General features: G+C 47.2%; 1 protein-coding gene across 2 annotated transcripts in view; it reads left to right on the forward strand.

The window, feature by feature from the left end:
- The window catches only part of LOC141272989 (uncharacterized), a 62223-nt gene that overhangs the window by 28300 nt on the left and 6673 nt on the right, over positions 1–27250 (forward strand). For both annotated transcript variants that reach the window (XM_073684254.1, XM_073684255.1), the window contains exons 5-6: positions 26935–27032; positions 27145–27223. In XM_073684254.1, coding sequence (XP_073540355.1) covers positions 26935–27032; positions 27145–27223 — 177 coding nt within the window. The remainder of the gene's footprint in view (positions 1–26934; positions 27033–27144; positions 27224–27250) is intronic.

Below are 27250 nucleotides of genomic sequence, written 5' to 3' on the forward strand. Positions count from 1 at the left end.
GTAGTGAGTGTAACATACCTGGCGGCGTCCTTGCATGGTGGTCCATCTCCCACTGTGCAAGAGGGCGCACTTGATCTCCTGTCCAGAATGTCTCTCTGGCTTCCCTCCATGCTGTCTGTTTGTGTCTGTTTCTGCTGCTTAAGGGCGGCGCCCGATCACTTCCTGCCTTTTGTACCTGCTGTGGGTCACACCCCTTGTGCGTCCTCAGCCTATTGCTGTCTGTCACTTGGTATATAGCTCAGCAGCTCCCTTCTATCCCTGCCTGAGCATAGTGTTTCCTTCAGTGTGTGCTTGCACTCTGAAGGTGCCAGGTCCCGTCTCTTGTCTCCTGCTTTTTGTATCAGTTCCCGTGTCTGAACTGAGTCCTGTATGTCTCCTGCTTTGCGGTATCAGCTCCCGTGTCTGAACTGAGTCCTTTCTGTGTTCTCTTGTCTGTCCTGTCTGAACACGCTCCTAGCCTGTTCCTCCTGCCTTCTAGGGGCCGATTACCTAGACCCGTTCCTGTATCTTGTCTGACCTGTCTGAACACGCTCCTTGCCTGTTCGTTCCGCCTTCTAGTGGCCGATTTCCTAGACCCGCTCCTGCGTCTGGTCTGTCCTGTCTGAACACGCTCCTTGCCTGTTCGTTCCGCCTCTCTGGGGGCCGTATTCCCAGACCCGCTCCTGTATCCCTCTGCAGTGTCGGTCTCCTCCGTACACTCAGTTCCAGTCTGAACTCTCTCCTGTCCTTTACCTGTTTTGCCTCTATGTCCGTTCCCTTCCTTTTTCTGCAGAGTCTGAACTCGTACCTAACTCCTGCTTGTTGTCTCTGCAAGTCCTGTGTGAGTATCTGGCTCTGTCTTTCCCTTCCTGTCTGTTCCGTGTGTACAGAGCCCTGTCCTCCCTTCTCAGCCTTGTCTGCACTCTAGCTGTGCTTGCCTGTAACCCTCTGCCTGTATTGTTCCTGAGTCCCGGTGTGTACTGGGTCCTATCCCGCCTGTGTTCCTACCTGCTAGTGCCTCCCTGTCTGCACTCTAGCTGTGCTTGCCTTTACCCCCCTGCCTGCATACCCGCCTGCCTGCATACCAGTCGTGCCTGCCTATACCCTCCAGTCTGTGTGCCAGCCTACCAGCCTGTTCCTGTATTCCCCTGTGTGGGTCAACAGCCGTGTCCGGGGTCTGTCCTGGAGTAGCACCTGGTCCCTCTGCTCGGTTCCTCCTTGGTGCACTGGCGTCGTATGCCGTCGTGCGACCCTGGTCGGATCGGGTGAATACTTAGTCACGCCCCTCCAGGCATTCACTCTCCGGCACGGTCCAGTGGAATCACTACCAATCACACGCACACGCCGCTTAGCCCGGGCGTGTGCATAACAGCATGCTCAGGTCATGGTTCCCGTTGAGCCCCACGGCCTTCGCTCTTTGAGAAGTTTTTCCAGCGAGTACATGCATTAAAATAAAATAAATAAATTTTTTCCCCCCTTTAGCTGAGTTCCAGGCGAGTTACGCACCCGTCCAGATGGATCTATCAGCCCTCGTTCCTGCGGATCCGCCACGTTACTATGGGGATCCAAGACAGTGTCGTGCATTTGTGGAGCAATGCATGCTACACTTTAAGGCCTACCCTCTCTATTTTCCTTCCGATTGGGCTAAAGTGGCCTTTATGATTGACTACCTAGCGGGTGATGCCTTGAAATGGGTCACCCCCCTATGGGAAGCATGGGATCCTGTCATCCTTGACCTGCAGGCCTTCCTGGTGGCCTTTCGTATGGTCTTCGAGGACCCTAACTCTGAAGCCCCTGCTGAAGCTTCACTTCCCAATATCCCGGAGCAGCCCCGACGGGTAATGTGTGTGGGTAGCGCAATAGTCCTCCAGCCCAATGAGACTACTGCCCACCCAGAATCCTCACAGGGTGACTACGCTTTCCGGAATACTTCTCTCAACCTCAAGAGGCAGTCCAGACGTGCTAGACTTAGAGGCAAGCCGTCACGCCAGGGTCTGTCCTCCCTGAGACCTCCTGACCCCAACCTTGAAGTCCCTACTGAAGCTTCATCTCCCTGTATCCCGGAGAAACCCCAATGGGTAATGTGCGTGGGTAGTGCACCAGTTCTCCTGGCCGAAGAGACTTCTGCCCATCCAGACTCCACACAGGAGAACTTCCTGCACCCGGCATCAGATGCTTCTTTCTCTTTAACCGGTGTGCATGTCCAAGGATGCTCCAAAGCTGTGGTTACCTCAGAGTCTGTGCACCTCTGCTACCTGGCGGAGGATCCCCTGTTGCCTCCTGAACCCTCCGGGATACCACTCGATGACAAATGGAGAGAGACTTCTCTACACCCGGTACTCAATACTTTGTCCGCTTCGTCCTGTGAGCCTGACAATGGGTACCCCAAAGTGGTAGTTACCTCCGAGTCTTTACACCCCTCCGACCAGGCGGAGGATCTCCAGTTGTCTCCTGAACCCTTCGGGGTGCTACCTGGTAGCGAAAGGACAGAGACTCTCCTATACTCTGTACCTGATACCTCGCTCGCTTCGTCCAGTGAGTCCAACTTAGTGTACTCCGAAGCAGAGGTTACTCCTGAGTCTCTACACCCCTCCGACCAGGTGGAGGACCTCCAGTTGTGTTCAGAATCCTTCGGGGTGCCACCTGGTGGTGAATGGACAGAGACTTTCCTATATCCTGGATCTGATACCTCGCCTGCTTCCTCCAGTGAGTCCGACCTAGTGTACTCTGAAGCAGAGGTTACCCGTGAGTCTCTACACCTGTAACATACCTGGCGGCGTCCTTGCATGGTGGTCCATCTCCCACTGTGCAAGAGGGCGCACTTGATCTCCTGTCCAGAATGTCTCTCTGGCTTCCCTCCATGCTGTCTGTTTGTGTCTGTTTCTGCTGCTTAAGGGCGGCGCCCGATCACTTCCTGCCTTTTGTACCTGCTGTGGGTCACACCCCTTGTGCGTCCTCAGCCTATTGCTGTCTGTCACTTGGTATATAGCTCAGCAGCTCCCTTCTATCCCTGCCTGAGCATAGTGTTTCCTTCAGTGTGTGCTTGCACTCTGAAGGTGCCAGGTCCCGTCTCTTGTCTCCTGCTTTTTGTATCAGTTCCCGTGTCTGAACTGAGTCCTGTATGTCTCCTGCTTTGCGGTATCAGCTCCCGTGTCTGAACTGAGTCCTGTATGTCTCCTGCTTTGTGGTTTCAGCTCCCGTGTCTGAACTGAGTCCTGTATGTCTCCTGCTTTGCGGTATCAGCTCCCGTGTCTGAACTGTGTCCTTTTTGTGTTCTCTGGTCTGTCCTGTCTGAACACGCTCCTTGCCTGTTCGATCCGCCTTCTAGTGGCCGATTTCCTAGACCCGCTCCTGCGTCTGGTCTGTCCTGTCTGAACACGCTCCTTGCCTGTTCGTTTCGCCTCTCTGGGGGCCGTATTCCCAGACCCGCTCCTGTATCCCTCTGCAGTGTCGGTCTCCTCCGTACACTCAGTTCCAGTCTGAACTCTCTCCTGTCCTTTACCTGTTTTGCCTCTATGTCCGTTCCCTTCCTTTTTCTGCAGAGTCTGAACTCGTACCTAACTCCTGCTTGTTGTCTCTGCAAGTACTGTGTGAGTATCTGGCTCTGTCTTTCCCTTCCTGTCTGTTCCGTGTGAACAGAGCCCTGTCCTCCCTGCTCAGCCTTGTCTGCACTCTAGCTGTGCTTGCCTGTAACCCTCTGCCTGTATTGTTCCTGAGTCCCGGTGTGTACTGGGTCCTAACCCGCCTGTGTTCCTACCTGCTAGTGCCTCCCTGTCTGCACTCTAGCTGTGCTTGTCTTTACCCGCCTGCCTGCATACCCGCCTGCCTGCATACCAGTCGTGCCTGCCTATACCCACCAGTCTGTGTGCCAGCCTACCAGCCTGTTCCTGTATTCCCCTGTGTGGGTCAACAGCCGTGTCCGGGGTCTGTCCTGGAGTAGCACCTGGTCCCTCTGCTCGGTTCCTCCTTGGTGCACTGGCGTCGTATGCCGTCGTGCGACCCTGGTCGGATCGGGTGAATACCTAGTCACGCCCCTCCAGGCATTCACTCTCCGGCACGGTCCAGTGGAATCACTACCAATCACACGCACACGCCGCTTAGCCCGGGCGTGTGCATAACAGCATGCTCAGGCCATGGTTCCCGTTGAGCCCCACGGCCTTCGCTCTTTGAGAAGTTTTTCCAGCGAATACATGCATTAAAATAAATAAATAAATTTTTTTCCCCCCTTTAGCTGAGTTCCAGGCGAATTACGCACCCGTCCAGATGGATCTATCAGCTCTCGTTCCTGCGGATCCGCCACGTTACTATGGGGATCCAAGACAGTGTCGTGCATTTGTGGAGCAATGCATGCTACACTTTAAGGCCTACCCTCTCTATTTTCCTTCCGATTGGGCTAAAGTGGCCTTTATGATTGACTACCTAGCGGGTGATGCCTTGAAATGGGTCACCCCCCTATGGGAAGCATGGGATCCTGTCATCCTTGACCTGCAGGCCTTCCTGGTGGCCTTTCGTATGGTCTTCGAGGACCCTAACTCTGAAGCCCCTGCTGAAGCTTCACTTCCCAATATCCCGGAGCAGCCCCGACGGGTAATGTGTGTGGGTAGCGCAATAGTCCTCCAGCCCAATGAGACTACTGCCCACCCAGAATCCTCACAGGGTGACTACGCTTTCCGGAATACTTCTCTCAACCTCAAGAGGCAGTCCAGACGTGCTAGACTTAGAGGCAAGCCGTCACGCCAGGGTCTGTCCTCCCTGAGACCTCTTGACCCCAACCTTGAAGTCCCTACTGAAGCTTCATCTCCCTGTATCCCGGAGAAACCCCAATGGGTAATGTGCGTGGGTAGTGCACCAGTTCTCCTGGCCGAAGAGACTTCTGCCCATCCAGACTCCACACAGGAGAACTTCCTGCACCCGGCATCAGATGCTTCTTTCTCTTTAACCGGTGTGCATGTCCAAGGATGCTCCAAAGCTGTGGTTACCTCAGAGTCTGTGCACCTCTACTACCTGGCGGAGGATCCCCTGTTGCCTCCTGAACCCTCCGGGATACCACTCGATGACAAATGGAGAGAGACTTCTCTACACCCGGTACTCAATACTTTGTCCGCTTCGTCCTGTGAGCCTGACAATGGGTACCCCAAAGTGGTAGTTACCTCCGAGTCTCTACACCCCTCCGACCAGGCGGAGGATCTCCAGTTGTCTCCTGAACCCTTCGGGGTGCTACCTGGTAGCGAAAGGACAGAGACTCTCCTATACTCTGTACCTGATACCTCGCTCGCTTCGTCCAGTGAGTCCAACTTAGTGTACTCCGAAGCAGAGGTTACTCCTGAGTCTCTACACCCCTCCGACCAGGCGGAGGACCTCCAGTTGTGTTCAGAATCCTTCGGGGTGCCACCTGGTGGTGAATGGACAGAGACTTTCCTATATCCTGGATCTGATACCTCGCTTGCTTCGTCCAGTGAGTCCAACTTAGTGTACTCCGAAGCAGAGGTTACTCCTGAGTCTCTACACCCCTCCGACCAGGCGGAGGACCTCCAGTTGTGTTCAGAATCCTTCGGGGTGCCACCTGGTGGTGAATGGACAGAGACTTTCCTATATCCTGGATCTGATACCTCGCTTGCTTCGTCCAGTGAGTCCGACCTAGTGTACTCTGAAGCAGAGGTTACCCGTGAGTCTCTACACCCCTCTGACCAGGCGGAGGACCGCCAGCTGTCTCCAGAACCCTTCGGGGTGCCACCTGGTGGTGAATGGACAGAGACTTTCCTATACTCGGTACCCGATACCTCGCCTGCTTCCTCCAGTGAGTCCGACCTAGTGTACTCTGAAGCAGAGGTTACCCGTGAGTCTCTACACCCTTCTGACCAGGCGGAGGACCGCCAGCTGTCTCCAGAACCCTTCGGGGTGCCACCTGGTGGTGAATGGACAGGGACTTTCCTATACTCGGTACCCGATACCTCGCCTGCTTCCTCCAGTGAGTCCGACCTAGTGTACTCTGAAGCAGTTGTTTTCTCTGAGCCTCTGCACTCTTCTGACCCGGCGGAGGACCTCCAGTTGTTTCCTGAATCCTCCGGGATACCACCAGATAACAAAGAGACAGTGACTTTTCCTCATTATGTACCTGATAATCCGTCTATTTCTTCCTGTGAGCTTGACAAGATGTACCTCGAAGCAGAGATTACCCTTAAGTCTCTGTCCCCCTCCAACCCAGTGAACGACTGGCCCTCGAATTCCCTGCGGAAGATTCTGGCAGGCCTGAAGAAGAGGGGGCGTAAGGGGGGAGGTACTGTAACATACCTGGCGGCGTCCTTGCATGGTGGTCCATCTCCCACTGTGCAAGAGGGCGCACTTGATCTCCTGTCCAGAATGTCTCTCTGGCTTCCCTCCATGCTGTCTGTTTGTGTCTGTTTCTGCTGCTTAAGGGCGGCGCCCGATCACTTCCTGCCTTTTGTACCTGCTGTGGGTCACACCCCTTGTGCGTCCTCAGCCTATTGCTGTCTGTCACTTGGTATATAGCTCAGCAGCTCCCTTCTATCCCTGCCTGAGCATAGTGTTTCCTTCAGTGTGTGCTTGCACTCTGAAGGTGCCAGGTCCCGTCTCTTGTCTCCTGCTTTTTGTATCAGTTCCCGTGTCTGAACTGAGTCCTGTATGTCTCCTGCTTTGCGGTATCAGCTCCCGTGTCTGAACTGTGTCCTGTATGTCTCCTGCTTTGCGGTATCAGCTCCCGTGTCTGAACTGAGTCCTGTATGTCTCCTGCTTTGCGGTTTCAGCTCCCGTGTCTGAACTGAGTCCTGTATGTCTCCTGCTTTGCGGTATCAGCTCCCGTGTCTGAACTGTGTCCTTTTTGTGTTCTCTGGTCTGTCCTGTCTGAACACGCTCCTTGCCTGTTCGTTCCGCCTTCTAGTGGCCGATTTCCTAGACCCGCTCCTGCGTCTGGTCTGTCCTGTCTGAACACGCTCCTTGCCTGTTCGTTTCGCCTCTCTGGGGGCCGTATTCCCAGACCCGCTCCTGTATCCCTCTGCAGTGTCGGTCTCCTCCGTACACTCAGTTCCAGTCTGAACTCTCTCCTGTCCTTTACCTGTTTTGCCTCTATGTCCGTTCCCTTCCTTTTTCTGCAGAGTCTGAACTCGTACCTAACTCCTGCTTGTTGTCTCTGCAAGTACTGTGTGAGTATCTGGCTCTGTCTTTCCCTTCCTGTCTGTTCCGTGTGAACAGAGCCCTGTCCTCCCTGCTCAGCCTTGTCTGCACTCTAGCTGTGCTTGCCTGTAACCCTCTGCCTGTATTGTTCCTGAGTCCCGGTGTGTACTGGGTCCTATCCCGCCTGTGTTCCTACCTGCTAGTGCCTCCCTGTCTGCACTCTAGCTGTGCTTGTCTTTACCCCCCTGCCTGCATACCCGCCTGCCTGCATACCAGTCGTGCCTGCCTATACCCACCAGTCTGTGTGCCAGCCTACCAGCCTGTTCCTGTATTCCCCTGTGTGGGTCAACAGCCGTGTCCGGGGTCTGTCCTGGAGTAGCACCTGGTCCCTCTGCTTGGTTCCTCCTTGGTGCACTGGCGTCGTATGCCGTCGTGCGACCCTGGTCGGATCGGGTGAATACCTAGTCACGCCCCTCCAGGCATTCACTCTCCGGCACGGTCCAGTGGAATCACTACCAATCACACGCACACGCCGCTTAGCCCGGGCGTGTGCATAACAACACCCCTCTGACCAGGCGGAGGACCGCCAGCTGTCTCCAGAACCCTTCGGGGTGCCACCTGGTGGTGAATGGACAGAGACTTTCCTATACTCGGTACCCGATACCTCGCCTGCTTCCTCCAGTGAGTCCGACCTAGTGTACTCTGAAGCAGTTGTTTTCTCTGAGCCTCTGCACTCTTCTGACCCGGCGGAGGACCTCCAGTTGTTTCCTGAATCCTCCGGGATACCACCAGATAACAAAGAGACAGTGACTTTTCCTCATTATGTACGTGATAACCCGTCTATTTCTTCCTGTAAGCTTGACAAGATGTACCTCGAAGCAGAGATTACCCTTAAGTCTCTGTCCCCCTCCAACCCAGTGAACGACTGGCCCTCGAATTCCCTGCGGAAGATTCTGGCAGGCCTGAAGAAGAGGGGGCGTAAGGGGGGAGGTACTGTAACATACCTGGCGGCGTCCTTGCATGGTGGTCCATCTCCCACTGTGCAAGAGGGCGCACTTGATCTCCTGTCCAGAATGTCTCTCTGGCTTCCCTCCATGCTGTCTGTTTGTGTCTGTTTCTGCTGCTTAAGGGCGGCGCCCGATCACTTCCTGCCTTTTGTACCTGCTGTGGGTCACACCCCTTGTGCGTCCTCAGCCTATTGCTGTCTGTCACTTGGTATATAGCTCAGCAGCTCCCTTCTATCCCTGCCTGAGCATAGTGTTTCCTTCAGTGTGTGCTTGCACTCTGAAGGTGCCAGGTCCCGTCTCTTGTCTCCTGCTTTTTGTATCAGTTCCCGTGTCTGAACTGAGTCCTGTATGTCTCCTGCTTTGCGGTATCAGCTCCCGTGTCTGAACTGAGTCCTTTCTGTGTTCTCTTGTCTGTCCTGTCTGAACACGCTCCTAGCCTGTTCCTCCTGCCTTCTAGGGGCCGATTACCTAGACCCGTTCCTGTATCTTGTCTGACCTGTCTGAACACGCTCCTTGCCTGTTCGTTCCGCCTTCTAGTGGCCGATTTCCTAGACCCGCTCCTGCGTCTGGTCTGTCCTGTCTGAACACGCTCCTTGCCTGTTCGTTCCGCCTCTCTGGGGGCCGTATTCCCAGACCCGCTCCTGTATCCCTCTGCAGTGTCGGTCTCCTCCGTACACTCAGTTCCAGTCTGAACTCTCTCCTGTCCTTTACCTGTTTTGCCTCTATGTCCGTTCCCTTCCTTTTTCTGCAGAGTCTGAACTCGTACCTAACTCCTGCTTGTTGTCTCTGCAAGTACTGTGTGAGTATCTGGCTCTGTCTTTCCCTTCCTGTCTGTTCCGTGTGTACAGAGCCCTGTCCTCCCTTCTCAGCCTTGTCTGCACTCTAGCTGTGCTTGCCTGTAACCCTCTGCCTGTATTGTTCCTGAGTCCCGGTGTGTACTGGGTCCTATCCCGCCTGTGTTCCTACCTGCTAGTGCCTCCCTGTCTGCACTCTAGCTGTGCTTGCCTTTACCCCCCTGCCTGCATACCAGTCGTGCCTGCCTATACCCTCCAGTCTGTGTGCCAGCCTACCAGCCTGTTCCTGTATTCCCCTGTGTGGGTCAACAGCCGTGTCCGGGGTCTGTCCTGGAGTAGCACCTGGTCCCTCTGCTCGGTTCCTCCTTGGTGCACTGGCGTCGTATGCCGTCGTGCGACCCTGGTCGGATCGGGTGAATACTTAGTCACGCCCCTCCAGGCATTCACTCTCCGGCACGGTCCAGTGGAATCACTACCAATCACACGCACACGCCGCTTAGCCCGGGCGTGTGCATAACAGTGAGGCAGTGAGATGAATCTGTGCTGCACTTTATGTACATGCTCAGTAGTGAGGCCGTGAGATGAATCTGTGCTGCACTTTATGTACACGCTCAGTAGTGAGGCAGTGAGATGAATCTGTGCTGCACTTTATGTACACGCTCAGTAGTGAGGCAGTGAGATGAATCTGTGCTGCACTTTATGTACACGCTCAGTAGTGAGGCAGTGAGATGAATCTGTGCTGCACTTTATGTACATGCTCAGTAGTGAGATGAATCTGTGCTGCACTTTATGTACACGCTCAGTAGTGAGGCAGTGAGATGAATCTGTGCTGCACTTTATGTACATGCTCAGTAGTGAGATGAATCTGTGCTGCACTTTATGTACACGCTCAGTAGTGGGATGAATCTGTGCTGCACTTTATGTACACGCTCAGTAGTGAGATGAATCTGTGCTGCACTTTTTGTACATGCTCAGTAGTGAGGCAGTGAGATGAATCTGTGCTGCACTTTATGTACATGCTCAGTAGTGAGGCAGTGAGATGAATCTGTGCTGCACTTTATGTACACGCTCAGTAGTGAGGCTGTGAGATGAATCTGTGCTGCACTTTATGTACACGCTCAGTAGTGAGGCAGTGAGATGAATCTGTGCTGCACTTTATGTACACGCTCAGTAGTGAGGCAGTGAGATGAATCTGTGCTGCACTTTATGTACACGCTCAGTAGTGAGGCAGTGAGATGAATCTGTGCTGCACTTTATGTACACGCTCAGTAGTGAGGCAGTGAGATGAATCTGTGCTGCACTTTATGTACACGCTCAGTAGTGAGTCAGTGAGATGAATCTGTGCTGCACTTTATGTACACGCTCAGTAGTGAGGCAGTGAGATGAATCTGTGCTGCACTTTATATACACGCTCAGTAGTGAGGCAGTGAGATGAATCTGCTGCACTTTATGTACATGCTCAGTAGTGAGGCTGTGAGATGAATCTGTGCTGCACTTTATGTACACGCTCAGTAGTGAGGCAGTGAGATGAATCTGTGCTGCACTTTATGTACACGCTCAGTAGTGAGGCAGTGAGATGAATCTGTGCTGCACTTTATGTACACGCTCAGTAGTGAGGCAGTGAGATGAATCTGTGCTGCACTTTATGTACATGCTCAGTAGTGAGGCAGTGAGATGAATCTGTGCTGCACTTTATGTACATGCTCAGTAGTGAGGCAGTGAGATGAATCTGTGCTGCACTTTATGTACACGCTCAGTAGTGAGATGAATCTGTGCTGCACTTTATGTACACGCTCAGTAGTGAGGCAGTGAGATGAATCTGTGCTGCACTTTATGTACACGCTCAGTAGTGAGGCAGTGAGATGAATCTGTGCTGCACTTTATGTACATGCTCAGTAGTGAGGCAGTGAGATAAATCTGTGCTGCACTTTATGTACATGCTCAGTAGTGAGATGAATCTGTGCTGCACTTGATGTACACGCTCAGTAGTGAGGCAGTGAGATGAATCTGTGCTGCACTTTATGTACACGCTCAGTAGTGAGGCAGTGAGATGAATCTGTGCTGCACTTTATGTACACGCTCAGTAGTGAGGCAGTGAGATGAATCTGTGCTGCACTTTATGTACATGCTCAGTAGTGAGGCAGTGAGATGAATCTGTGCTGCACTTTATGTACATGCTCAGTAGTGAGATGAATCTGTGCTGCACTTGATGTACACGCTCAGTAGTGAGGCAGTGAGATGAATCTGCTGCACTTTATGTACACGCTCAGTAGTGAGGCAGTGAGATGAATCTGTGCTGCACTTTATGTACACGCTCAGTAGTGAGGCAGTGAGATGAATCTGTGCTGCACTTTATGTACATGCTCAGTAGTGAGATGAATCTGTGCTGCACTTTATGTACACGCTCAGTAGTGAGGCAGTGAGATGAATCTTTGCTGCACTTTATGTACATGCTCAGTAGTGAGATGAATCTGTGCTGCACTTTATGTACACGCTCAGTAGTGGGATGAATCTGTGCTGCACTTTATGTACACGCTCAGTAGTGAGATGAATCTGTGCTGCACTTTTTGTACATGCTCAGTAGTGAGGCAGTGAGATGAATCTGTGCTGCACTTTATGTACATGCTCCGTAGTGAGGCAGTGAGATGAATCTGTGCTGCACTTTATGTACACGCTCAGTAGTGAGGCTGTGAGATGAATCTGTGCTGCACTTTATGTACACGCTCAGTAGTGAGGCAGTGAGATGAATCTGTGCTGCACTTTATGTACACGCTCAGTAGTGAGGCAGTGAGATGAATCTGTGCTGCACTTTATGTACACGCTCAGTAGTGAGGCAGTGAGATGAATCTGTGCTGCACTTTATGTACACGCTCAGTAGTGAGGCAGTGAGATGAATCTGTGCTGCACTTTATGTACATGCTCAGTAGTTAGGCAGTGAGATGAATCTGTGCTGCACTTTATGTACATGCTCAGTAGTGAGGCAGTGAGATGAATCTGTGCTGCACTTTATGTACACGCTCAGTAGTGAGATGAATCTGTGCTGCACTTTATGTACACGCTCAGTAGTGAGGCAGTGAGATGAATCTGTGCTGCACTTTATGTACACGCTCAGTAGTGAGGCAGTGAGATGAATCTGTGCTGCACTTTATGTACACGCTCAGTAGTAAGGCAGTGAGATGAATCTGTGCTGCACTTTATGTACACGCTCAGTAGTGAGGCAATGAGATGAATCTGTGCTGCACTTTATGTACACGCTCAGTAGTGAGGCAGTGAGATGAATCTGCTGCACTTTATGTACACGCTCAGTAGTGAGGCAGTGAGATGAATCTGTGCTGCACTTTATGTACACGCTCAGTAGTGAGGCAGTGAGATGAATCTGTGCTGCACTTTATGTACATTCTCAGTAGTGAGATTAATCTGTGCTGCACTTTATGTACACGCTCAGTAGTGAGGCAGTGAGATGAATCTGTGCTGCACTTTATGTACACGCTCAGTAGTGAGGCAGTGAGATGAATCTGTGCTGCACTTTATGTACACGCTCAGTAGTGAGATGAATCTGTGCTGCACTTTATGTACACGCTCAGTAGTGAGGCAGTGAGATGAATCTGTGCTGCACTTTATGTACACGCTCAGTAGTGAGATGAATCTGTGCTGCACTTTACACGCTCAGTAGTGAGATGAATCTGTGCTGCACTTTATGTACACGCTCAGTAGTGAGGCAGTGAGATGAATCTGCTGCACTTTATGGACACGCTCAGTAGTGAGGCAGTGAGATGAATCTGTGCTGCACTTTATGTACACGCTCAGTAGTGAGGCAGTGAGATGAATCTGTGCTGCACTTTATGTACACGGTCAGTAGTAAGGCAGTGAGATGAATCTGTGCTGCACTTTATGTACACGCTCAGTAGTGAGGCAGTGAGATGAATCTGTGCTGCACTTTATGTACACGCTCAGTAGTAAGGCAGTGAGATGAATCTGTGCTGCACTTTATGTACACGCTCAGTAGTGAGGCAGTGAGATGAATCTGTGCTGCACTTTATGTACACTCTCAGTAGTGAGGCAGTGAGATGAATCTGTGCTGCACTTTATGTACACTCTCAGTAGTGAGGCAGTGAGATGAATCTGTGCTGCACTTTATGTACACGCTCAGTAGTGAGGCTGTGAGATGAATCTGTGCTGCACTTTATGTACACGCTCAGTAGTGAGATGAATCTGTGCTGCACTTTATGTACACGCTCAGTAGTGAGGCAGTGAGATGAATCTGTGCTGCACTTTATGTACACGCTCAGTAGTGAGGCAGTGAGATGAATCTGTGCTGCACTTTATGTACACGCTCAGTAGTGAGGCAGTGAGATGAATCTGTGCTGCACTTTATGTACACGCTCAGTAGTGAGGCAGTGAGATGAATCTGTGCTGCACTTTATGTACATGCTCAGTAGTGAGGCAGTGAGATGAATCTGTGCTGCACTTTATGTACACGCTCAGTAGTGAGGCAGTGAGATGAATCTGTGCTGCACTTTATGTACACGCTCAGTAGTGAGGCAGTGAGATGAATCTGTGCTGCACTTTATGTACATGCTCAGTAGTGAGATGAATCTGTGCTGCACTTTATGTACACGCTCAGTAGTGAGGCAGTGAGACGAATCTGTGCTGCACTTTATGTACACGCTCAGTAGTGAGGCAGTGAGATGAATCTGCTGCACTTTATGTACACGCTCAGTAGTGAGGCAGTGAGATGAATCTGTGCTGCATTTTATGTACATGCTCAGTAGTGAGGCAGTGAGATGAATCTGTGCTGCACTTTATGTACATGCTCAGTAGTGAGATGAATCTGTGCTGCACTTTATGTACACGCTCAGTAGTGAGGCAGTGAGATGAATCTGTGCTGCACTTTATGTACATGCTCAGTAGTGAGATGAATCTGTGCTGCACTTTATGTACACGCTCAGTAGTGAGGCAGTGAGATGAATCTGTGCTGCACTTTATGTACACGCTCAGTAGTGAGGCAGTGAGATGAATCTGTGCTGCACTTTATGTACATGCTCAGTAGTGAGGCAGTGAGATGAATCTGTGCTGCACTTTATGTACATGCTCAGTAGTGAGGCAGTGAGATGAATCTGTGCTGCACTTTATGTACATGCTCAGTAGTGAGATGAATCTGTGCTGCACTTGATGTACACGCTCAGTAGTGAGGCAGTGAGATGAATCTGTGCTGCACTTTATGTACACGCTTAGTAGTGAGGCAGTGAGATGAATCTGTGCTGCACTTTATGTACACGCTCAGTAGTGAGGCAGTGAGATGAATCTGTGCTGCACTTTATGTACATGCTCAGTAGTGAGGCAGTGAGATGAATCTGTGCTGCACTTTATGTACATGCTCAGTAGTGAGATGAATCTGTGCTGCACTTTATGTACACACTCAGTAGTGAGGCAGTGAGATGAATCTGTGTTGCACTTTATGTACACGCTCAGTAGTGAGGTAGTGAGATGAATCTGTGCTGCACTTTATGTACACGCTCAGTAGTGAGGCAGTGAGATGAATCTGTGCTGCACTTTATGTACACGCTCAGTAGTGAGGCAGTGAGATGAATCTGTGCTGCACTTTATGTACACGCTCAGTAGTGAGGCAGTGAGATGAATCTGTGCTGCACTTTATGTACATGCTCAGTAGTGAGGCAGTGAGATGAATCTGTGCTGCACTTTATGTACATGCTCAGTATTGAGATGAATCTGTGCTGCACTTTATGTACACGCTCAGTAGTGAGGCAGTGAGATGAATCTGTGCTGCACTTTATGTACACGCTCAGTAGTGAAGCAGTGAGATGAATCTGTGCTGCACTTTATGTACATGCTCAGTAGTGAGATGAATCTGTGCTGCACTTTATGTACATGCTCAGTAGTGAGGCAGTGAGATGAATCTGTGCTGCACTTTATGTACATGCTCAGTAGTGAGGCAGTGAGATGAATCTGTGCTGCACTTTATGTACATGCTCAGTAGTGAGATGAATCTGTGCTGCACTTTATGTACACGCTCAGTAGTGAGGCAGTGAGATTAATCTGTGCTGCACTTTATGTACATGCTCAGTAGTGAGGCAGTGAGATGAATCTGTGCTGCACTTTATGTACATGCTCAGTAGTGAGGCAGTGAGATGAATCTGTGCTGCACTTTATGTGCATGCTCAGTAGTGAGATGAATCTGTGCTGCACTTTATGTACACGCTCAGTAGTGAGGCAGTGAGATGAATCTGTGCTGCACTTTATGTACACGCTCAGTAGTGAGGCAGTGAGATGAATCTGTGCTGCACTTTATGTACATGCTCAGTAGTGAGGCAGTGAGATGAATCTATGCTGCACTTTATGTACACGCTCAGTAGTGAGGCTGTGAGATGAATCTGTGCTGCACTTTATGTACACGCTCAGTAGTGAGATGAATCTGTGCTGCACTTTATGTACACGCTCAGTAGTGAGGCAGTGAGATGAATCTGTGCTGCACTTTATGTACACACTCAGTAGTGAGGCAGTGAGATGAATCTGTGCTGCACTTTATGTACACGCTCAGCAGTGAGGCAGTGAGATGAATCTGTGCTGCACTTTATGTACACGCTCAGTAGTGAGGCAGTGAGATGAATCTGTGCTGCACTTTATGTACATGCTCAGTAGTGAGGCAGTGAGATGAATCTGTGCTGCACTTTATGTACACGCTCAGTAGTGAGGCAGTGAGATGAATCTGTGCTGCACTTTATGTACACGCTCAGTAGTGAGGCAGTGAGATGAATCTGTGCTGCACTTTATGTACATGCTCAGTAGTGAGATGAATCTGTGCTGCACTTTATGTACACGCTCAGTAGTGAGGCAGTGAGACGAATCTGTGCTGCACTTTATGTACACGCTCAGTAGTGAGGCAGTGAGATGAATCTGTGCTGCATTTTATGTACATGCTCAGTAGTGTGGCAGTGAGATGAATCTGTGCTGCACTTTATGTACATGCTCAGTAGTGAGATGAATCTGTGCTGCACTTTATGTACACGCTCAGTAGTGAGGCAGTGAGATGAATCTGTGCTGCACTTTATGTACATGCTCAGTAGTGAGATGAATCTGTGCTGCACTTTATGTACACGCTCAGTAGTGAGGCAGTGAGATGAATCTGTGCTGCACTTTATGTACACGCTCAGTAGTGAGGCAGTGAGATGAATCTGTGCTGCACTTTATGTACACGCTCAGTAGTGAAGCAGTGAGATGAATCTGTGCTGCACTTTATGTACATGCTCAGTAGTGAGATGATTCTGTGCTGCACTTTATGTACACGCTCAGTAGTGAGGCAGTGAGATGAATCTGTGCTGCACTTTATGTACACGCTCAGTAGTGAGGCAGTGAGATGAATCTGTGCTGCACTTTATGTACATGCTCAGTAGTGAGGCAGTGAGATGAATCTGTGCTGCACTTTATGTACATGCTCAGTAGTGAGGCAGTGAGATGAATCTGTGCTGCACTTTATGTACATGCTCAGTAGTGAGATGAATCTGTGCTGCACTTGATGTACACGCTCAGTAGTGAGGCAGTGAGATGAATCTGTGCTGCACTTTATGTACACGCTCAGTAGTGAGGCAGTGAGATGAATCTGTGCTGCACTTTATATACACGCTCAGTAGTGAGATGAATCTGTGCTGCACTTTATGTACACACTCAGTAGTGAGGCAGTGAGATGAATCTGTGTTGCACTTTATGTACACGCTCAGTAGTGAGGTAGTGAGATGAATCTGTGCTGCACTTTATGTACACGCTCAGTAGTGAGGCAGTGAGATGAATCTGTGCTGCACTTTATGTACACGCTCAGTAGTGAGGCAGTGAGATGAATCTGTGCTGCACTTTATGTACACGCTCAGTAGTGAGGCAGTGAGATGAATCTGTGCTGCACTTTATGTACATGCTCAGTAGTGAGGCAGTGAGATGAATCTGTGCTGCACTTTATGTACATGCTCAGTATTGAGATGAATCTGTGCTGCACTTTATGTACACGCTCAGTAGTGAGGCAGTGAGATGAATCTGTGCTGCACTTTATGTACACGCTCAGTAGTGAAGCAGTGAGATGAATCTGTGCTGCACTTTATGTACATGCTCAGTAGTGAGATGAATCTGTGCTGCACTTTATGTACACGCTCAGTAGTGAGGCAGTGAGATGAATCTGTGCTGCACTTTATGTACACGCTCAGTAGTGAGGCAGTGAGATGAATCTGTGCTGCACTTTATGTACATGCTCAGTAGTGAGGCAGTGAGATGAATCTGTGCTGCACTTTATGTACATGCTCAGTAGTGAGGCAGTGAGATGAATCTGTGCTGCACTTTATGTACATGCTCAGTAGTGAGATGAATCTGTGCTGCACTTGATGTACACGCTCAGTAGTGAGGCAGTGAGATGAATCTGTGCTGCACTTTATGTACACGCTTAGTGAGGCAGTGAGATGAATCTGTGCTGCACTTTATGTACACGCTCAGTAGTGAGGCAGTGAGATGAATCTGTGCTGCACTTTATATACACGCTCAGTAGTGAGATGAATCTGTGCTGCACTTTATGTACACACTCAGTAGTGAGGCAGTGAGATGAATCTGTGTTGCACTTTATGTACACGCTCAGTAGTGAGGTAGTGAGATGAATCTGTGCTGCACTTTATGTACACGCTGAGTAGTGAGGCAGTGAGATGAATCTGTGCTGCACTTTATGTACACGCTCAGTAGTGAGGCAGTGAGATGAATCTGTGCTGCACTTTATGTACACGCTCAGTAGTGAGGCAGTGAGATGAATCTGTGCTGCACTTTATGTACATGCTCAGTAGTGAGGCAGTGAGATGAATCTGTGCTGCACTTTATGTACATGCTCAGTATTGAGATGAATCTGTGCTGCACTTTATGTACACGCTCAGTAGTGAGGCAGTGAGATGAATCTGTGCTGCACTTTATGTACACGCTCAGTAGTGAAGCAGTGAGATGAATCTGTGCTGCACTTTATGTACATGCTCAGTAGTGAGATGAATCTGTGCTGCACTTTATGTACATGCTCAGTAGTGAGGCAGTGAGATGAATCTGTGCTGCACTTTATGTACATGCTCAGTAGTGAGGCAGTGAGATGAATCTGTGCTGCACTTTATGTACATGCTCAGTAGTGAGATGAATCTGTGCTGCACTTTATGTACACGCTCAGTAGTGAGGCAGTGAGATTAATCTGTGCTGCACTTTATGTACATGCTCAGTAGTGAGGCAGTGAGATGAATCTGTGCTGCACTTTATGTACATGCTCAGTAGTGAGGCAGTGAGATGAATCTGTGCTGCACTTTATGTGCATGCTCAGTAGTGAGATGAATCTGTGCTGCACTTTATGTACACGCTCAGTAGTGAGGCAGTGAGATGAATCTGTGCTGCACTTTATGTACACGCTCAGTAGTGAGGCAGTGAGATGAATCTGTGCTGCACTTTATGTACATGCTCAGTAGTGAGGCAGTGAGATGAATCTATGCTGCACTTTATGTACATGCTCAGTAGTGAGATGAATCTGTGCTGCACTTTATGTACACGCTCAGTAGTGAGATGAATCTGTGCTGCACTTTATGTACACGCTCAGTAGTGAGGCAGTGAGATGAATCTATGCTGCACTTTATGTACACGCTCAGTAGTGAGGCAGTGAGATGAATCTATGCTGCACTTTATGTACATGCTCAGTAGTGAGATGAATCTGTGCTGCACTTTATGTACACGCTCAGTAGTGAGATGAATCTGTGCTGCACTTTATGTACACGCTCAGTAGTGAGATGAATCTGTGCTGCACTTTATGTACATGCTCAGTAGTGAGGCAGTGAGATGAATCTGTGCTGCACTTTATGTACACGCTCAGTAGTGAGGCAGTGAGATGAATCTGTGCTGCACTTTATGTACATGCTCAGTAGTGAGGCTGTGAGATGAATCTGTGCTGCACTTTATGTACACGCTCAGTAGTGAGATGAATCTGTGCTGCACTTTATGTACATGCTCAGTAGTGAGGCAATGAGATGAATCTGTGCTGCACTTTATGTACACGCTCAGTAGTGAGGCAGTGAGATGAATCTGTGCTGCACTTTATGTACACGCTCAGTAGTGAGGCAGTGAGATGACTCTGTGCTGCACTTTATGTACACGCTCAGTAGAGAGATGAATCTGTGCTGCACTTTATGTACATGCTCAGTAGTGAGGCAGTGAGATGAATCTGTGCTGCACTTTATGTACACGCTCAGTAGTGAGGCAGTGAGATGAATCTGTGCTGCACTTTATGTACACGCTCAGTAGTGAGGCAGTGAGATGAATCTGTGCTGCACTTTATGTACACGCTCAGTAGTGAGGCAGTGAGATGAATCTGTGCTGCACTTTATGTACACGCTCAGTAGTGAGGCAGTGAGATGAATCTGTGCTGCACTTTATGTACATGCTCAGTAGTGAGGCAGTGAGATGAATCTGTGCTGCACTTTATGTACATGCTCAGTAGTGAGGCAGTGAGATGAATCTGTGCTGCACTTTATGTACACGCTCAGTAGTGAGGCAGTGAGATGATTCTGTGCTGCACTTTATGTACACGTTCAGTAGTGAAGCAGTGAGATGAATCTGTGCTGCTCTTTATGTACACGCTCAGTAGTGAGGCAGTGAGATGAATCTGTGCTGCACTTTATGTACACGCTCAGTAGTGAGGCTGTGAGATGAATCTGTGCTGCACTTTATGTACACGCTCAGTAGTGAGGTAGTGAGATGAATCTGTGCTGCACTTTATGTACACGCTCAGTAGTGAGGCTGTGAGATGAATCTGTGCTGCACTTTACACGCTCAGTAGTGAGATGAATCTGTGCTGCACTTTATGTACACGCTCAGTAGTGAGGCAGTGAGATGAATCTGTGCTACACTTTATGTACACGCTCAGTAGTGAGGCAGTGAGATGAATCTGTGCTGCACTTTATGTACACGCTCAGTAGTGAGGCAGTGAGATGAATCTGTGCTGCACTTTATGTACATGCTCAGTAGTGAGGCTGTGAGATGAATCTGTGCTGCACTTTATGTACACTCTCAGTAGTGAGGTAGTGAGATGAATCTGTGCTGCACTTTATGTACATGCTCAGTAGTGAGGCAGTGAGATGAATCTGTGCTGCACTTTATGTACATGCTCAGTAGTGAGGCAGTGAGATGAATCTGTGCTGCACTTTATGTACATGCTCAGTAGTGAGGCAGTGAGATGAATCTGTGCTGCACTTTATGTACACGCTCAGTAGTGAGGCAGTGAGATGATTCTGTGCTGCACTTTATGTACACGCTCAGTAGTGAAGCAGTGAGATGAATCTGTGCTGCACTTTATGTACACGCTCAGTAGTGAGGCAGTGAGATAAATCTGTGCTGCACTTTATGTACACGCTCAGTAGTGAGGCTGTGAGATGAATCTGTGCTGCACTTTATGTACACGCTCAGTAGTGAGGCAGTGAGATGAATCTGTGCTGCACTTTATGTACACGCTCAGTAGTGAGGCAGTGAGATGAATCTGTGCTGCACTTTATGTACACGCTCAGTAGTGAGGCAGTGAGATGAATCTGTGCTGCACTTTATGTACATGCTCAGTAGTGAGATGAATCTGTGCTGCACTTTATGTACACGCTCAGTAGTGAGATGAATCTGTGCTGCACTTTATGTACACGCTCAGTAGTGAGGCAGTGAGATGAATCTATGCTGCACTTTATGTACACGCTCAGTAGTGAGATGAATCTATGCTGCACTTTATGTACACGCTCAGTAGTGAGGCTGTGAGATGAATCTGTGCTGCACTTTATGTACACGCTCAGTAGTGAGGCAGTGAGATGAATCTGTGCTGCACTTTATGTACACGCTCAGTAGTGAGGCAGTGAGATGAATCTGTGCTGCCCTTTATGTACACGCTCAGTAGTGAGGCAGTGAGATGAATCTGTGCTGCACTTTATGTACACGCTCAGTAGTGAGATGAATCTATGCTGCACTTTATGTACATGCTCAGTAGTGAGGCTGTGAGATGAATCTGTGCTGCACTTTATGTACACGCTCAGTAGTGAGATGAATCTATACTGCACTTTATGTACACGCTCAGTAGTGAGGCTGTGAGATGAATCTGTGCTGCACTTTATGTACACGCTCAGTAGTGAGGCAGTGAGATGAATCTGTGCTGCACTTTATGTACACGCTCAGTAGTGAGGCAGTGAGATGAATCTGTGCTGCCCTTTATGTACACGCTCAGTAGTGAGGCAGTGAGATGAATCTGTGCTGCCCTTTATGTACACGCTCAGTAGTGAGGCAGTGAGATGAATCTGTGCTGCACTTTATGTACACACTCAGTAGTGAGGCAGTGAGATGAATCTGTGCTGCACTTTATGTACACGCTCAGTAGTGAGGCAGTGAGATGAATCTATGCTGCACTTTATGTACATGCTCAGTAGTGAGATGAATCTATGCTGCACTTTATGTACACGCTCAGTAGTGAGGCTGTGAGATGAATCTGTGCTGCACTTTATGTACACGCTCAGTAGTGAGGCAGTGAGATGAATCTGTGCTGCCCTTTATGTACACGCTCAGTAGTGAGGCAGTGAGATGAATCTGTGCTGCACTTTATGTACACGCTCAGTAGTGAGGCAGTGAGATGAATCTATGCTGCACTTTATGTACACGCTCAGTAGTGAGGCAGTGAGATGAATCTATGCTGCACTTTATGTATACGCTCAGTAGTGAAGCTCCTCCTACCAGTGCTGTGAAGTCAGAAGTCATGGAAATTGATGAGTCGGAGTTGGTGGTTTGGCTTACCGACTCCACAGTCCTGGTTAAAATACTGTATGTGTAAGTGAAGAGAGTTCAATTGCAATTTGTCACCAGGTAACCTGGCGACAACAGTATCTGATATCTAAAGACTTAGAAGAGCACTGTAGCTAGTGAATTACACCAATTTAACAAAATTGCAGAACAAATGAGACTCAAAGCTTAGTATTAGGATACATGACAATCCATAAAAGCAAAGTAATCGTGTGAGCCAAAATAAACTTTTTCAATATATAACTATGAGGTCTGCTACTGGTGATGTAGTGCGGTGCATTCCTCGACATGACTTTCATCGCAAAGCCTTTGTCTACTTTATTTACTGTTTGCCCTACTATTTTTAGTGGTTATTGGGAGTGAAGGGCCCAACTGAAACATCTTTAAAGCTGCCATATACATTAGATGGTTGTCAGATGCACAACGATAGTGCCAACCATTTCGTTGGCTGCCATCTCTGCAGGCTCTCTCATATAACGGAGTGCTTGCTCTGCCGAGCGCTCATGTGTTTTCTATAATTGAGTGGTCGCGAGGCAGACAGGTGCAAAACACTACAGTCATGCAAGGACAACATACACCTGCATATTACCAGGAGCATTGGAGGAGCATTTTGGTTTTTCTCCATTTCTATCCATATGATACTTGCATAGCTTCTGCTTCTATTTTGTATATGTAGTCTCTCCTTTTCTTCAGGCACATCAGCATTGGTGCCCACCATCCTGTCCTCTTCTTTCTGTCGTTGCATGCTGCATCTCCGACCTCTTCACTACAGGCAGGACTTCCGGCCAGGTGTCAAGGTCTTGGTGCAACTTAAGGTTGCAGCGCACATCTTGACTTTGCCAACTTACAACATGCAGTGACTTCCAAGGCCAGGATGTGGCTGAAAGTCCTTGCCTCTAATTAAACAGAATCTGTCACCAGGTTTTTTTTAATCTGAGATCAGCATAAAGTAAAAACAGATCCTGATTTCAGCCGTGTGTCACTTCCTGGGCTGCTTAGTGTAGTTTTGATAAAATCACTGTTTTATCAGCAGGAGATTATCATTAGAGGACTAATAGACGTATTGCCAGGTAGTTGTAGTCATGAGGTCTGTACAACCACGTACCCACCAGTAATTGGCAGTTTTCTGTATACACTGTACATGGACAGAAAGTTGCCAATCAGTGGTGTGACATAGTGACTTCACACTTGTGAATCTTCATGGCGTGGGCTGTCGGGATTTGCCAGTGTCAAGAGCAGGTGGTTATGTGACCACAAGCATGAAATATGCATACTCTCTGCCACATTCCAACTAGACATATGCGGCCTCGCTCAGTTCACTTGTATTTACCAAGGCCACACATGTCTAGTTGGAATGTGGCCGGAAGTATGTATATTGCACACTTTCAATCATATGACCGCCTGATCTCACTGCAGGCACAGAAGAATCCTCACAGCGCACAATCTGAGTGCTGTGATGATTCACAAGCCTGCAGTTACATAGACTGACTTTCGTGAAAATCCTGGACAACCCCTTTAATGACCAAGGTCTGTTTATCAATTCTGACATGTCACTTCATGTGGTAATAACTCTGGAATGCTTTAACATGTTCCAGTGGTTCTAAGTTTGTTGTGACACATTGTATTTTGTTAGCTGTAAGTTTAGGTCAATATGTGTTGTATCTTTTTGTGAAAATATCTGTAATTTGTTGAAATTTTAAAAAAATTAGCTATTTTTAAACTTTGAATGCTTATACCTTAAACCAGATGGTCATACCACACACAATAGTCAATAACTAATCTTTCTATATGTCTACTTTGTCAACATCATTTTTTTTTCTTTCTTTTTTTTTCTTTTTTTGTTATGTTAGAAGGGTTGAAATTTTACATAAACTTTTCATTTTTGTCAAGGAAATTTACAAATTGTATTTTTTACAGACCTATTCAGACATGAAGGGATTATGAGGGGCCTACATAATCGAACCCGCCCCCCAGAAATGATGCCATTTTAAAGCACCACTCCAGTGTTTTTTATATATATTTTTTATTGCACTGCTGGAGTGGTGCTTTTAAATGTGAATCCTCTGTCCCTGCCTGATACTCACCTTCTGCCGCCTTCATCTGTTTCCATTGCTGCTGCGGTCGGTCTCTGGCGAAAAGTGACCTGCCTGTAGCTCCAGTGTTTCATGGAGCTGCGCGGAGGTCACTTTTCAATACAAGTCTATGAGATCCTCGTTCTGGCCTCGTTCTGACTCTCATAGACTTGTATTGAGAGCGTGTGATGTAGCTTCTGACTTCCGGTCAGTCAGAAGCTACTGTAAGAAGATGACGCAGGGGGAACGAAGCAGCACCGAAAAAACTATGAAGATGCCGGAGGGTGAGTATATGACCGGGGGCAGGAGGCTTACATTTGAAGCGCCACTTCAGCGCTGAACAGAAAATGCTGGAGTGGTGCTTTAAAAACTGTACACTTCAATTATTCAAAACTGCTATCCTGAAATTTGTTAACCCTGCAGGTGCAACACAGGAATTAAGGCAATGTGATATGCAAAAAAATGAAACATTATATTTTTTACACTAAAATATAGCTTTAACCGCAAATTTTTAATTTTCACAGAGACCATTAGGAGAAAATGGACCACAAAAAATCTTGCACAATTTCTCCTGAATGTGGCAATATCCTATATGTGGTCAAATACTGCTGTTTGATCACACTGCAGGGCTCACTATTTGATTGTTGGAGCATAAATTTGGCTGGAATAGATACCATGTTGCATTTGGGGGACCCCTGACATGCCAAAACAGAAATTCCCCAAAAATTACCCCATTTTGGAAACCAGACCCCTCAAGGAATTTATCTAGATGTGTGTTGAGTATTTTTAACCGAACAATTCTTCAATGAACATAACATTTTGATGTGAAAACAAAAAATGTGTTTTATCTAGTAAAATGCTGTTTTAAAGGGAATTTGTCACCAGGTTTTTGCTACCCCAATTGAGAGCAGCATAATTAATGTAGGGACAAAGACCTAGATTCTAGCGATGTATCACTGATTGAGCTGATTGCTGATTTGATAAAATCCCCTGTTTTCTGTGCTGCAGATTTAGCAGTTCTCTGAATGCTGAGCTCTGGATAACCCCACCCACACCACTGATTGGCAGCTTTCACTGGCAGCTTTCTGCCTATATAAAGTATACAATCAGTTGTGAGGGTGGAGTTTTACAGAGCTCATGAATATGCTTGACTACCTGACAGTTGTTTTACTAGTCCTCTAATGATAATCTCCTTCTGATAAAACTGTGATTTTTATCAAAACTGTAGCAAGCAGCCCAATAAGTGACACATCACTGTAATCGCGTCACTTTCTACATTATGCAGCTCTTAGAATAGGTGGCAAAAACTTTGACAAATTCCCTTTAACCCCAAGTTTCTAATTTTTCACAAGGGGTATAGCCAACATAATTTGTTACAGAATTTCTATCCGAACACAGTGAATGTTTGGGCATATGGCAGGGCATGGAAATGAAGCAGCACTATTTGACTTTGGGAGCGCAAATTTGGCTGGAATAGATTGTGGACGTTATGTCGCATTTGCACCGCCCCTGACATGCCTAAACAGCAGAATCTTCAAACCCCCATTTTAGACCCCTCAAGAAATTCATCTAGGGGCGTGTTGATCATTTTTAACATATAGGTGATTCACAGGACTTTAGATGTGAAAACGAAAAATGTTATATTTTTTATGGTAAAATGTTTAGCACCAAATTTGTAATTTTCACAAGGGGTAATAGGAGAAAATACACCCCATAATTTGTTATACAGTTTCTTTTGAATGCAAGTAACCCCACCCCCCCTCCCTATGTGGTCAAAAAAATATTGTTTGGGCACATGGCAAAACTTTGTAAGCAAAGAGCATCATTTAATTTTTGGTGTGTGAATTTTGACACCATATTGCATTTATAGAGCCCCTGAAGTGCCAAAACACCCACAAATGACCACATTTGGGAAACCGAACCTCATTAGGAATTCACCTAGGGCTGAGCATTTTTAACCCACAAACTACTTCATGGAATTTTATAGGATTGGGCCATGAAAATGAAAAATTTAAGGATTTTCCACTAAAATGCTATTTAGAGTCAGTCTTAATTCACACAAGGGGTAATGAGAGAAATGATCTGGACAGATTGTTATGAAATTTTTACTGAATGTGTCAGTAAGCCATAATCATCAACATTAACAGAAATAAACACTTGAAATAGATCACTCTGTTTGTATTGACTCTAAATAATATATAAGTTTCACTTTTTGTATTGAAGAACTGAAATAAATTAACTTTTTGATGGTATTCTAATTTAGTGAGACGCACCTGTCTTTCCGCTCTGTAACATTCACTAATTGTTTTTTTTCTTGAGTTGATGTTTTATCAACTATTTGGATTTTGGGAGGCAGATTGAACAAATAAACAGCAGTTCAAGAACCTTTTTAATTTTATGCAGTTCACCATGCGGTATAGGTAATACGGCGACTTTATTCTTTGGGTCAGTAAGATTACTGCAACACCAGATTTGTATTGTTTTTTTGTGCTTTGCTACTTTTACACACTAAAAATTTATTTTTTTCTTAAAAAAAAATAACAAAATTTCGGCACCATATTCTGAGAGCCAAAACTTTTATTTTTTGGCCGACAGAACTGTAGAAGGGCTAATTTTTTGCAGGATTTGAAGTATTTATTGGTACCATTTTGGGGTGCATAGCATTTTTTGATAGCTTTATACTTAGATTTTTCAGACACAGAATAAACAAAAAACAGCAATTTGGTTATTGTTTTTATTTTTTACGCTGTATATTGTACGGTACAAGTCATAATATGGCTTTGTTCTCCGGGTCAGTTCAGTTATTGCTATACCAGATTTATATAGTTTAATGCTTTTCTACTTTTGCACAGTAACGTTTGTAAAATATTGTTTTTAATTTATTACATCGTCAAATTCTGAGAGCTGTAACTTTATTTTTTCACCGGTAAAGCTGTGTGTGGGATTTTTTCGTTGGACAATTTGACATTTTCATTGATACCTTTTTTTTTTTTTTAGTTGAAAATGCTCAGTAAGCGCATCTGATATCCTGGTATACACAAATATCTAAAATTTATGTAATTTAATCATGACGTCACATATAAAACATGCATAGTCATTGTGTGTGTGTGTCTCTTATAGATTGGATCAGTACCAAAAATCAGTCTGAGCAATGTCCCCGTTCTCTACATTTCCAGGATTTTTCAGAGTTAAATGAATGTGTCCCACAAGATCATCAGGTAAACTGAGCTGAAATCTCACCAAATATTAAAATATCATTAACATTAACTCAATTGACAAGTTATTTTTTATCTTATTAATGATCTGCAATATTTTTTCGTGTCTGTTTAGGATGAAGCACTTTTTGATATTAAAGTTGAAGTAAAAGATGAAGTAGAAGAGGAGCCTTTCATGAAGTCTGATAACCAATGTAAGAAGGTGGAAAAGTTGATTTAAC

Source organism: Phyllobates terribilis, unplaced genomic scaffold, assembly GCF_046119375.1.
Source record: "Phyllobates terribilis strain yellow unplaced genomic scaffold, ASM4611937v1 Scaffold_5__5_contigs__length_657084704, whole genome shotgun sequence".
Taxonomy (NCBI): Eukaryota; Metazoa; Chordata; class Amphibia; order Anura; family Dendrobatidae; genus Phyllobates; species Phyllobates terribilis.